Genomic DNA, 14,207 nt, shown 5'->3' on the forward strand with positions numbered 1-14,207 from the left:
ACGCATTTCATCACCACAAATAATCATTCATCCCAGACCTGTGTTTTCACTATAGGGCTGTGTGACATTGATCATCTCATTCCAGCTCTCATGCTCCACCACTCTGCATAGTTCTCTATTCATTTCCGACATTTTGTTCTAATTCTACCAACCCAGGCTCATTAATGTGGATACGTACCCACTACCCAGGTCTACATTTCTGGGCACAGCCAAATATGTACTCGGAGCTTTGTCTGCTTGCAGTTTTAGTTTCAATGCAGCGCTAGGCAAAAGTATAAATCAGCATTAAGAGGTTAAGAGGTTAGTACTGTTCAATTTAAATACATTTATTTTACCTATTTTGCATTTCACGCTTGCCTGTGTTTGATATTGTGATATAGGTCTTAAATTTAATACTTAATAGAGTGGAGGAACTATGACGTCACTTTGTAGGCTAATCGGCTGCTAGCATAAAACTGGTTCCCTCGTGAAAATCCCTATAGGATTTTCCCATAGGGTTTTCAAAGATTGCGAATAATAAGCTCTGTGTCCAAACACGGTTCATTACACTTACACGTTTTGTTCAGCCGGATAATTGTCACACGAAAATACAACTTTGTGCACTTTTTGGATCTTAAATGCAAACGCAAGACTTGAAAAGCTAACATTAGGCTATAAACGGACTACAGAGCCCTCAGGGCTCTCGTCATGACGTCAGCCCCACCCTGCTACAGACGACTTATCAAGCTTATTTTTTAGAAATATTGTCCATGACAAAGAGTTAATCTCTCTGTTTATTATATTATAATCCACGCTATATATTATAAACTAATAAATACGCAAACACACATAGACCTTTGTGCCTTTTATATCTGAACATCGCACTGAGTGGATTAAAAAAAGAAATAATGACATATGTAGGTGCAAAATGTTGTTGTGCACTTAACAGTCTGGGTGACGCAGCTAGTAAAGCGCATGTCATCATGTTTTGACACGTTCGAGCATGAACTCGGTTCGAATCCAGCGTCTGATGAACTCATTCCCCCCCTCCCCCCCCCCCCCCCCCCCACATATCAGATTTTGCCAACTATTTATCACGAGAAAGACAAGTAGGAATGATTAATAAGTCTGTGCATCATATTTTATTTGCACATTTATTGAATGGAAATGTTTCTGATTCACGTATGCAAATTCATCTTCAGGTAGTGCCTTTATAGCAATGTGTGTGCAGTAGATCGCTTCCATTACAATGGGAAAACAGGCGACCGCTGCAAATTGCACTTTAATGTTTAGCTGGTCAACTGTATGGTATGGAAACCTTATATACCTGCTAGTGAACCCGTCTCATACAGCTGCCATTGCACGGCTCAAAGACACTTTGTAGAGAGGAATTTAACACAACTGCCTCTAGGAGTCGCCAATGGAAATAAAACAGACACGCACAAAAAATGTGCGTACGCCAGCCATGAAGCTGGCGTGGAGCTGCGCACATTCCAACATTCATTTCATCTTTAGTAAATCCAAACGTGAGCGATTCTGAGCGTGAAAGTTTTTGTGCGTACGCAGCGTTGATACATGAGGCCCCTGTTCTGTATTCACTAAACATCTTAAAGGGACAATTTGTCGAAAAAAAAACAATTCTGTCATCATTTACTCACCCTTGAGTTTGAGGAATGCTGGAAACCTGTAACCATTGACTTCCTTAGTATTTGTTTTTCCTAGTATAGAAGTCAATCATTATCAGTTTTCAGCTTTCTTCGAAATGTCTGACTTTAAGTGCAACAGAAAACAATCTCTTAAACCGCATGAGGGTGAGGAGATATTGGGATGGGAATGTTTAGGAACTTGATGCATGATCCAATCCTGTCAGTGCTTATTATTTTTCAATTTCTAGCTCACGCCCACAGTCGAGATCTAATATGAAAACAGAATTTATTCTGATTTTATACATGAACTTTAGCAGACATTTAAATAAAAAAATCTAATGGAAATCTAATAAATACATGCACCCAACAATATCATTCCTTTCATAAAATAACTATAAGGCAAAAGCAAAGGCAGCATGATCAAACAAACAAATAAAAGATGGTATTTGTGTAAAATAATAGGTGAGAATCGGTTCAGAATCACTAGGAAAACAATCGATATGCATTAATGAATCGATTTTGTATCTTCTAATAGACAGTGGGGATGGGACTGCTCATGAAAATTAACCCGCGATCAAAATGAACACTTGTCTTTACCATTAATCAACAACAAAAGACTAAATTAAAACTCTAAGACTGAATTTAGAGAACATGGCCTTGAGGATAGCTCTTCCTAAATACTGTAAATGGTAGATTATAAGGCTTTGTATTTTATGCTGATGTATATTTCTAAGTTGGGTTACAAAAGACCTTTTCCATGTGGTGATGTCATCATGAACATTTCCTGCTTGATGTCAAACTATTTTGTAACTGTAAAGAGGTAATTCAATCATAGCTTAACATCAAAACAGCATTATCGATCAAGCTTTTTGGATCGTCGGAAGTTAATGGACACTAAAAATGAAATACGGGTAATACATTATGGCCACTGTAATTGTATTCATCCCCCAAAATGGTCTTTAGGGCACTTTATATATAACATAAACTGAATCAGAATGAAATTCATGAGCACAGAACTGTGATACAAGAAGAACTGATAACTGTGAGTAAGTCTGACCCGACCTGTCTAAGCTCCATGAAATCCTGGATCTCGTTCAGGTACAGAGATGCGTCCTCGCCGTAATGTTCAGCAATAAAATCCTGAAGATGCAGAAAAGACGCATTGAAGTTAAATATATACACACATTAAAGCTGGATAACATATGGTTTCAGCATCGATATCGCAACATGCGCATCCACAATAGTCACATCGCTGGATCTGCAAAGTCAATTATGACTTACTGTCGACCAGGAGCTTATAGATTAATGCTAAATTTGTACTACTGTGGAGTTTAAAGCATTCAAGCACAGGAAACAATAACATACACTAATTAAATGACATTTTATAGTGAAATGTGTGTAATTTTATGTTATTTTATATTAAAAAGTGGCATTTTATATTAGATTTTTTAAATATTTGTTTCCAATTGACTTACCAGAACAATATAAACCACTTTATTTCTCCCATTTGTATGTTTTCCACCCTGAAAAATCTAGTTCAAATTTAATTTTAGTCATTTATGCAGATGCGCTCAGTTATAAACTAGGTCTGTCCCAATAATCAGTATATGGACTTACCACACTACACATGGACACGAGCTCAATCATATTTGGTGATGCAATATTTATCACCCATACATAAATACCAATGGGGTATATGCCGAAGCATGCTAAGAGGACTTTTAATTTGCCAGTAACCTGGGTTAAGCGCTTCCGGCGAATTGAATGCCAGTGCAAAATCCGGTGCGTTCAAGGTCTGTTTTCTTTAAAAGTCAGCGATCTTCACTAGCAGAGTGATATCCGATATAAAGTGGGTCTCAGATTGTACAAGAAGCCCTGCATTAAATTACATTCCCCCGCCATATCTTTATAATATGAGCATTTATTTTACCCCAGTATATTCAATGGAGCTTCTGCGTTAGCCTGCCGATTCTGACGGGCGCGTGCGAGTAAACAGCTTTTTGTCTCGTTTTACGCTTGAGCAACCAAATAAATGCTAAAGTTTATTTAACTGAGTGTATTTTAATGACATTACAACATCGATGCTGTATAAGGAACCGTATAAAATGGTAAAAAGTTCACAATAACAGGTCACCGGAAGTGTATCAGCATGGGAACAGCACTAGCTCGGCATATACCCTATTCTAGCAACATTTTAGCTGATTGTGCAACATCTCTATCTCTATTGGAGGTGTCAGTGTCAGTATGGTTTAAAACACTGTAGTATTTATTATGTATTACTATAGTATATTCTTATGTGGGGGTCTGACAGGTAAAAAAATAGATCTGGTGGCAGATATCACAGCTGTTACTCTTTACTTTTGTGTTTTTAGGATATGTGTTTTCACATTCTGCTTCCAACGCCTCTTTATTAAACTGTTAAATATAACTATCATTTAATTTAATCATTATTAAGATGTGTCTTTTGGGAGAGTGCACTTGTATTGTGATGATATTATATTGTCATTCTTGCATTAATTATTTTATTTTAGTGGCATAAAATGGCCTTAAAATGACATTAATATTGTGTATTGCAGTATATTTTGGTGCAAAATATCGTACAACAAATATAGATATCGTGACAGGCCTACTATAGTCACCCCAAACTATCTCTTCACAAAAAGAGTTGCTTAACCCATTTGGTGAAATATATTTCAAATTACAATTATAGCTAATTATAATTAATTATAACTAATATATAGCAAAAAAAAAAATTTATTAAAAAAAAAAAAAAAAAAAATATATATATATATATCATTGTCAATTTTTTCCAGTATCGTGCATCTTTAACACACACACACACATGCAGAGACGCTCATGAATACTGATCTCACCTGAAGAGGAACGGTCATGTCAATCTCTTTTGTCTCTTTCAAGCCCAGGGGAATCATGGGAACATTGAGAGTCTCACTGTGAAAAAACACAAATGATAGTTTGTGAATGTCTGATGCAGCTACACTGTAAGAAAAATCTTCCTGCCTTTAAATGAAGTAGGCAAATGTGCTTTTCTAGTCATCTCAACATCAATCAAACTCACTACAAATATTAAAGTCCTCATTGTTAGCTCACATTGCTAGTTTTGTGCTGAACAATTCATCTGTGCATGTCATTCATTTTCCTTTGGCTTAGTCCCTTTTTTATGAAGGATGAGTTACATGAAATTAAAAAGACTAACAATTATAAGCCGGCAGCTAGCTCTCTGCAACTCGCATGGTCGCCCACTGAAGCTAAGCAGGGCTGTGCCCGGTCAGCACCTGGATGGGAGACCACATGGGACCACAGGTTGCTGCAGGAAGTGGTGTTAGTGAGGTCAGCAGGGGGCGCTCAACCTGTGGTCTGTGTGAGTCCTAATGCCCCTGATATTTATGGGGACTCTATACTGCTCAGTAAGCGCCGTCTTTCAGATTAGATGTTAAACCGAGGTCCTTTATTAAAAATCCCAGGATGTCCTTTGAAAAATAGTAGGGATTTAACCCTGGCCAACACTGCCTACTGGCTACTGTCCATCAAGGCCTCCTAACCATCCCATTATCATTATTGGCTTCATCACACTGTCTCCTCTCCACCAATCAGCTGGTGTGTGGTGTGCAGTCTGGTGCAATATGGCTGCCGTCGCGTCATCCAGGTGGATGTGCACAGTGGTGCGTTGCGCATGCGCAAAGTGGTCGGGCATCCGGGGGGAAACAATGTGTTTTATGTGGGGGATGAAAAGACTGGGAAAACGTTGAAAAGGGGTTTAAAGACGTGTGAAAAGATATATTTGTTAATGTTTTGTCATATGATGTTTATACTAATGAAGTGTGCATTTTGACAAAAGGGAAAACATATCATCTACTCACCATAGTTGGCGGAGTCGCTCACTATAAAGAGAGCGACTTGACTCAGTTTGGGGTAGGAGCTCAACCCTCCTGTTTTTCCTGGGATTCTCCCGTATTTTACAGTTCTATCCCGCTATCATCCCGTAAAGGTATTTTCCCGCATTTCTCCCGTATTTTCAGTCTTTCTCTGAACAGCCAAGCCTCCCTATACGAAACCCATACCGCCAAACTACTAGGGGTCGCCCCTTGCACTTAAATGTGAGTCTGTTTTGTGCTTTCACTTTGTTTAGGCACGAAAACACTTCGAAATAAATATAAAAATGGCGCAATTCCCTTTCCTTTTCATTACAGGTGCCATTTCACATATGCAATCCTTAAAACAGTTACATGGAGGTGCATGACTGTCAGCTGACGCGCTCTATAGTGATAAACAGATTCTGTTTCCCAAACGGATTCTGTACACGCGATTTGAAGCGGAATGAAAGTCTGGCTTTTGGGTGCGCGTTTTAACAGACATATACACATAATTGAAAATAATAATAATAATATCTAAAGATGTAGATTTTTTTTTTGTCGTGTTTTTTTTTCAAACACAACTAATTTCGTCTTAAATGAGCATAAGAAGTTAAGAAAGCAGTTGAATGCTTTCATTATATGATTAGATGTGTGCATTTTTAATTTTTCCCTTATTATGGTGGGCATATCCCTTATTTTCACATCCCATTGTTGACAGGTATGGCCGGGAGTCGTAGGAGATTGGAGGTGTGAGAAGCGGCGAATGGTTGGTTGGAAAGTTTTGAGTCTGGATAGATATTATTTTCTATATAATTATTTTGTCAATTTATTGTCTTCATTTTTTTGTTTTGTTGTTTGTTTATTTTTTGTATATATATATATTGTCTACTTTATTTTTGGGATTTTTTGGATTGGACACTTTTGCACAGTAAATAAACGCACCTCGCTCGTCAGCTGTGCCATCATTTATTTTTTCTTGTTTCACACGTACCCCAACAACGCTGTGTGACGCTGGTGCTGGATGAGGAGATTTCTCCCCATTGTGTAAAGCGATTTGAGGGTCTAATAAACCGCAATATAGGAAAATATAGGTAGGAATTATTATTATTAATTAAAAAATAATAGCACATTTGCAAATGTGTACAGTTTGAGCTGCAGGAGCTGCTCGTCTCAAATAAAACTACAAATGTGCTTTGCATCTAAAAAAAAATTCTTCTTACATAACTTCATTGCTTATTAATTCAGATTTTTATGTTCAAGCAAGTTTACCAAGTTAACAGAGCGAGATTCATATTCCTGCTTCGTGCTTTAAAGCCAAGTTAACTTATGTGCAGGGCCAGACGGAATCTGCGGACGTTTTTTGCTATTTCTTAGAATTGCAATTTTCTTAGAATTGCTTAGAATTTTGGTAAAAATCTGCGGATTTCTGCTGAATTATTTTGGGAGTATCCAGCAGAGTATCATAACTAAAACCTTAACATATTAAATAAAAATTAATAAATGAATGAATAAAAACTGAACAAATTCAGATTTACCCATTTACTCAAGTAAATAAACAGAATTAACAATGGGCTAAAAATCTGCAGAATTCTGTGCGCGCAGATTCCGTGTGGGCCTACTTATGTGGCATATAACATTAGTGAATAAAGCAGCGATGAAAATGAGGAAAAAAGAGAACAAAATCAACACTTGTTGATAAACTGGAGCGAATATCAGTCAGAGAAATGTAGTTTTAGAAGCCACTGTGGTGTTTTTCCTTCTCGATTGAGTTACGCCTCAATGAATGTGGTGGCTTTTGGAGGTGTGGGAAGCTCTTTGGAAGAGCAGACAGATGCTTAAAGGTTCACAAAACCCTCGAGCACTTTTTTTGAGATGTTAACAGATGTGTGTGTTAAGACAATGTTAGCAACTGTTGACTTTAATTGTGGGATAAACTGGATAGTTTTGAGCTTTTGTCAGCTGATTTCAGCTTCTGGGTTTAAAATTATTTTTGGGGCGGATCAAAATCGGCGACGTAGCGCAAAATTGCAAGTGCAAAGATGACACGTCAGTTTCTCATTAATATTCATAATGGAGTTTTTTTATCCTATAAGAAGAGCCGGCTTCTTTATTATTCATGAGAGCACAAGCTTTCCGAAGGCAAGACAGACCTGCCAGTGCCAAACTGTGAGACACAGACCCACAGCACACAGTATTTAGCTGTTCATGAAGGGTCACATGTGTTTGTTTCCATGATCCACGGGGTTTGTTGCATGTTTTTCCCTGCGATGTTGTCAGGGCCGATACAGCAAAGCTGTGTGTGTGCTGCAAGTATTTTTTGTCAGAAAAGCAGTATGAGAATTGGAGAATGGCGTACGATGACTTTTATCAGGAGTTCGTTCACATTTAGACACATCGCCATGCTGCTGTGTTCACCTAAATCCTCCAGATTACCAGCAGGGCTAATGGTTAAAACAGACAGGGCAAGAGACCTGCAGCACTGAGTCTGCATTCAGACCCGGGGATTGAGCGAGAAGTCCTCATTTATAGTGTTTATATCAACACCATTATCTTTATAATGATATAAATTGTGGTTGTGTTTATGAAATGACAAATGTAGCAGGGCATTAAATCACTGTTTATTTCTTTGCATTTTAACTTTGTTAACTATAAACTCATGCGTCTCCTCACGGTTTGTGTCTCATTTTGTTAGTCGACTGACGTGAGTTGTTCACTCCCCTCCTTCTCCCCTGCTGGCCACGCCCACTCCTGCCCTTTGCTCGCGGAGCTCCACCCCTATCATGATGCATCTTTTGAAAACATTTAGACCTGAACTAAAAATGGGGGGTGTCATGGCCCTTTAAGACAGTTCTGGAGGAAATAATAGAAGAAGAAGAATACTGAAGCACTGTGATAACTATGCTGAGTCCTTTTACAATCAGCAGAACAACATTTCAGATCTGCAACAATAGAAATCTGGAGACATGTGAAGCTGCAAACCATCATTAATGACGCAAACACCCTCAAACACACATTTATATAAATAAAACTGCATAAAATGGTGGATGGAAACATGGCTAATGACAGTAAAGTGAATGTGTGTGCAACCAACCTCTCAGTCTGGTAGATGTTCATACTGCTGTTCAATTCCTCCAGTTCTTCTTTGAGAAGCTGAAGGTTGGAGTTGACAAAACTCAGCTCCAATGCAACGGTCTCCTTCACCTTCTGATTAGTGCTGGCCCTGAGGAAAACATCACATTACAGACAAGAAAAATCCCCTTATTTACTCCCTCATTTAGCATTTCTGCAGGTTTTACCAAGTCAAATTTAAAACTTTCAAAAGGTGCACACATACACCCACCGGCCACTTTATTAGGTACACTTTACTAGTACCTGGTTGGACCCCTTTTGCCTTCAGAACTGCCTTCATCTTTCGTGGCAGAGATTCAACAAGGTATTAGAAATAGTCCTCGGATATTTTGCACCACATTGACATGATAGCATCACACAGTTGCTGCAGATTTGTCAGCTGCACATCCATGATGCCAATCTCCCATTCCACCACATCCCAAAGCTGCTTTACTGGATTGAGCTCTGGTGACTAGGTAGGCCATTTGAGTACAGTGAACCCATTGTCATGTCTGAGATGATTCACGTTTGACATGGTGTTATCCTGCTGGAAGTAGCCATCAAAAGATGGAGACAATGTGCTCATAAAGGGATGGACATGGTCAGCAGCAATACTCAGGTAGGCTGTGGTGGTGACAAGATGCTCAATTGGTGCTAATGAACCCAAAGTGTGCCAAGAAAATCTCCCCCACACCATTACACCACCACCACCAGCCTGAACCGCTGATACAAGGCAGGATGATCCATGCTTTCATGTTGTTGATGCAAAATTGTGAGCCGAGCATCTGAATGTGTCAGCAGAAATGGAGACTCATCAGAGCAGCAACGTTTCTCCAATCTTCTATTGTCCAGTTTTGGTGAGTCTGTGTGAATTGTAGCCTCAGTTTCCTGTTCTTAGCTGACAGGAGCGGCACCCGGTGTGGTCTTCTGCTGCTGTAGCCCATCAGCCTCAAGGTTGGACGTGTTGTGTGTTCAGAGATGCTCTTCTGCAGACCTCGGTTGTAATGAGTGCTTATTTGAGTTACTGTCACCTTTCTATCAGCTGGAACCAGTCTGGCCATTCTCCTCTGACCTCTGGCATCAACAAGGTATTTGCGCCCACAGAACTGCCGCTCACTGGATATTTCCTCTTTCATTCTCTATAAATCTAGACCATGTCTACATGCCTAAATGCACTAAGCTGCCATGTGATTGGCTGATTAGAAATGTGCGATAACAAGCAGTTGGACAGGTGTACCTAATAAAGTGGCCGGTGAGTGTATATTCTGCACCCAATTAGTAAACACTATATAGACATATTGTGCAGTAAAGTTGAAATATATTGCTTCAGCATATATAACCGACATGTTTAATTCTCTTATTTACACGTTCAGTTGTGTCATGGGCAGGCAGAGATTATTTGTTTATTTATTTATTTTTGCAGCTTTCAGTTATTTCCTTTCGTCAAATAGATCTTGTATCTGCTTTCGTCCATTGATGTTTGTATTTTCTGCTTCATGACTTATGCTGTAGCCCTTTATAAATCCCTACAGAACAGAAACAGCGCTGCTTTATGCTCTGTTTTGAATGCTGTGTTTATTGTGCAACAGTATGGTGATGCTGTAATATTAACTGACTCATACTGGGATGGAAGAATAAATGCAGATCAAAACACAGAGAGGTGTGTCACGGGTCACTTCCTGTTAGTTGTGGGTCAGGCGGGGTCGTTTGCATAGTGTGTGTGTGTTATTCTGTAAAATAAGCAGACACACACACACACACAGATACCTGTAGAGATTTTCAGCTCCGCTGCGCAGAAGCAGCTCTCGGTTGATCTGCTGGTTGAGTTTGGCTCTGCGCTGCTGCAGCTTACTGCGCTGGGTCGACACCAGAGGATCACATCCCTAAAACACACACACACAAACACACACACACACACACACACACATTATATATCATCATATTTTACATTAGAATTGTTTACATTTTACCTTACTGCTTTATTCTGCATTTGAATGAATCAATGCAATTCTATTCTATTCTATTCTATTCTATTCTATTCTGTTCTGTTCTGTTCTGATCTATACCGTTGTATTTTTTTTCTTCTGTTCTATTCTGTTCTGTTCTATTTTGTTCTGTTCTATTCTGTTCTGTTTTGTTGTATTCTGTTCTGTTCTATTTTGTTCTGTTCTGTTTTGTTCGGTTCTGTTCTGTTATGTTCTGTTTTATTGTGTTTTGTTCTGTTCTGTTCTATTTTTCTCTGTTCTGTTCTGTTCTGTTCTATTTGGTTCTGTTCTATTTTGTTCTGTTCTGTTTTGTTCTGTTCTGTTATGTTCTGTTCTATTGTGTTTTGTTCTGTTCTGTTCTATTTTTCTCTGTTCTGTTCTGTTTTGTTCTATTCTGTTATGTTCAATTATATTTTGTTCTGTTCTATTATGTTCTGTTTTGTTTTGTTCTGTTCCATTCTGTTCTGTTCTATTTTGTTCTGTTTTGTTCTGTTCTGTTATATCTTGTTGTTCTGTTCTGTTCTGTTCTGTTCTATTCTAATATGTTCTATTCTGTCCTGTTTTGTTCTGTTCTATTTTGTTGTTTTGCTATGTTCTATTCTATTATGTTTTATTCGATTCTGTTCTTTTCTATTTCATTCTATTCTATCTATTCTATTCTGTTATGTTCTATTGTGATCTGTTCTGTTCTATTCTATTCTGTTATTTTCTATTCTATTTTGTTCTGTTCTGTTCTATTTTGTTTTGTTCTGTTCTGTTCATCTAGTTTTTAAAGAAAGGTTGTGCTAATAAAATATTTGTATACAACTACAGTTTGCTTATTTTGTCACATTATTTAAAATATGTGGCTATGAAATAACTGAATTTTATTTTTTAATTTGGGCAAGTAAAAAAAATTCCACTGGCTATTACAGAAAATTGTTAGCATTTTGCCCTGTGATGGTCTGAAAATTAATTGGTATTAGTCTTAAAGGTCTTAAAAAGTCTTGAATTTTACGTGATGAAACCTGCAGAAACCCTGTTCTTACCCTGACATTTCAAAAAGAATATATTTTAGAGCAGAAATCACAATACCGTGAAACAGTGCTATTTTTATCCAAGGTTATCATACCATCAGAATCTTATACCGGCCCATGTCTAATGTAAATACATGCTATTACCATGATATTCCTTAACTAACTAGATTATAATAAAATAGTTTATTAATCATTTATAAGATCATTACATACTAATAACAGCAACAACCCTATGAATCCAAAAAAAAACAATACAAAAAAATGTAAACATTTACTATTATTTTTATTATTATTATTATTATTTTTTTTTTTTGCTAAAAGTTTATATCACAAAACAGGGAACAAACAACATTGCAAGGCATGTTTACCATTAAGATAAATAAAATACATAAAAATTGTTACAACTGGAGCAAGGAGCAGTACAAAAGACCTACATCAAAGGGAAAAAAACATTATAACAACAATACATATTGTGAAAATGAAGTACAGAGAGCTTCAGTTATTTTACTTTGGTTTCTGAAGTAAATGAAGGTTTGAGCCACTTTCCCTACCTCAGAAAGGAAACATCTAAAAGAGGGTCTACACTTTTTCCACTAACAACAATGAATATGATATTTACCCATTAGTAAAATAAAGTTCACAACATCAGAGAAAGACAAATGTAAATCAGCTTTGTAAAATAAAGTATCTTATAGAACAATAGGGGGGACTGAAATCATATTTATTGAAAGCCAAGTATGGATGTTGAACCAGAATTTAAAAGTAAATTCACAAGAAAAAAATAAGTGATCCAGTGTTTCAGGAGGATTTGAGCAGAAGCTACAATTTGTGAATGTCGAAGTTAAATCTTTTTTGAATAAACTCATTTACAGGATATATCCTGAATAAAATTCTGTAATGAGTTTCCTTAACCTTGGGTGCTACAGGATATTTAAGATAAACGTTAAAAGCTTTGTCCTCTACTAAGGGTTTAACAACTCCTAGATCAGCAGTTCTCAAAACTCTTTTCATCAAGTACCACCTCGGAAAAAAATTGTCTCTCCAAGTACCACCATAATGAGCAGTATTGAAATAAAGTAGCGTAGTAGGCCCAGTAAAGCAGCTACAGCTCTGTACATTTCCAAAACGAAGCAGATTAATTCCTACTATTGTTTTGTTTTAATTCCTATTTATTTTTGTCAGCCACTTTAAACGTTATAAATAGTTTGAATATTAACACTGTATTTAAAAATAAAATAAATAACAAAAACAAACTAAAAACGTCAACATTTAAATTAAAGTGTGCTTTTAAACGTTAAAAATTACAGGTTACTCTTTTTAAATGCTAAAAAAAAAATTCTGTTCTTAAATGTAAAGTATTAACATGTAGTAGCCTGTTTATTAAAGCCTGGAAATGTTGCCTGGACCACATAAATATAGGCTATGTCATAATATTTATATATAAAATCATTTTTGATAGATTTTTAAATATATGCAGCCTGTACATATGACATATTTAATTCCTCCACGTACCACAGTTTGAGAACCACTGTCCTAGATGATAACACTTATAGTCACCCATGATAATGCGTTTAAATTCTTTGTAAATAATTCACTATGATTTTTGCACTTTGAAATATAATTTACGTTTTTATAAAAACATCCATCAAAGTATTTTCAGTGTAATACATTTATTTAGTAGTTTTCTTCACATTCTAACAAAATATGTTTAATGATGAGGAAGGATTTAGTGGTTACATACTGGTGGCGCATTGAAAATCCAGTATAAACACAGTAACGTTATATGAATATAGTCATGATAAGTTATAGTAATACCCTGGAACTTTCCAGCAAGTGTTTGAGCCTTTGATTTCTTACTGCGTTGTTGGTTTTAAATGTTAAGCAATACTTAATAAATTAACATGTGACATATTAAGTAATGAGCATCATGGGGCGGTCAACCCACCTACTGTAACTTACCTTTCGGACGGACTCTGTGGAGCCTCTGTCCTCCGGCGTTAAATCCTCATCTGAACCAGAATCGGACATGATGAGTCCACCTGTAATAATGCTGTATACACCTGTAAGAAACTGCGTAAACTTAACGGTAAATCCGTTAACGATGCTACCAGAACACGAACGCCACTTTAACGGTTTGTTTATTCTTGTTTAAAGCGCTCAACGGTTATCTTTAGCTATATAGGAGTGTAAATACGCCATTTTGCAAGCAAAATGCGAACTTTAAAGTATTAAAAATGTGCTCGCAATCCCGAAATCCACTTGTTGCCTGTCCGCGCATGAGCCACAGCTGATCTCTCGCATCGCATCTGTGGGATTCAGCCAATAGGAGTGCGTCGTTTTTGAGTGACGCGTGAGATAGCCAATCATAGGTCGATCAATACATCGGATTGACAGAGGAATCGTCCAATGAGGAGAGGGTGGTGGGAATAAAGGCCATTTGGAGCGGAAAAATAAGCGTTGCTCATGGCAACACTGAGGCATCGGCGGTACGATAAGGACAAAGCCATTGTGTCTGTGTTTGAAAAGACTCACATTTATCAGATTCCTCCAGAAAATAATCTTATAGAGCAGATTTAGCTTTGTTTTTTTTATCCGTAAAAA

General features: G+C 37.2%; 1 protein-coding gene across 11 annotated transcripts in view; it reads right to left on the reverse strand.

The window, feature by feature from the left end:
* The window catches only part of rhpn1 (rhophilin, Rho GTPase binding protein 1), a 53,594-nt gene extending 39,691 nt beyond the window's left edge, over positions 1 to 13,903 (reverse strand). For all 11 annotated transcript variants that reach the window (XR_012396152.1, XR_012396153.1, XM_073933775.1 and 8 more), the window contains exons 1-5: positions 13,566 to 13,903; positions 10,373 to 10,488; positions 8,589 to 8,717; positions 4,499 to 4,574; positions 2,688 to 2,765 (exon numbers count right to left, since the gene is read on the reverse strand). Coding sequence is in view for 9 of the 11 variants with exons in the window: in XM_073933775.1 (XP_073789876.1) it covers positions 2,688 to 2,765; positions 4,499 to 4,574; positions 8,589 to 8,717; positions 10,373 to 10,488; positions 13,566 to 13,634 (468 nt within the window). In the remaining 2 variants the exon portion in view is untranslated. The remainder of the gene's footprint in view (positions 1 to 2,687; positions 2,766 to 4,498; positions 4,575 to 8,588; positions 8,718 to 10,372; positions 10,489 to 13,565) is intronic.
* Positions 13,904 to 14,207: the final 304 nt, after the last annotated feature.

Source organism: Danio rerio, chromosome 20 (genome assembly GCF_049306965.1).
Source record: "Danio rerio strain Tuebingen ecotype United States chromosome 20, GRCz12tu, whole genome shotgun sequence".
NCBI classification, from domain to species: Eukaryota; Metazoa; Chordata; class Actinopteri; order Cypriniformes; family Danionidae; genus Danio; species Danio rerio.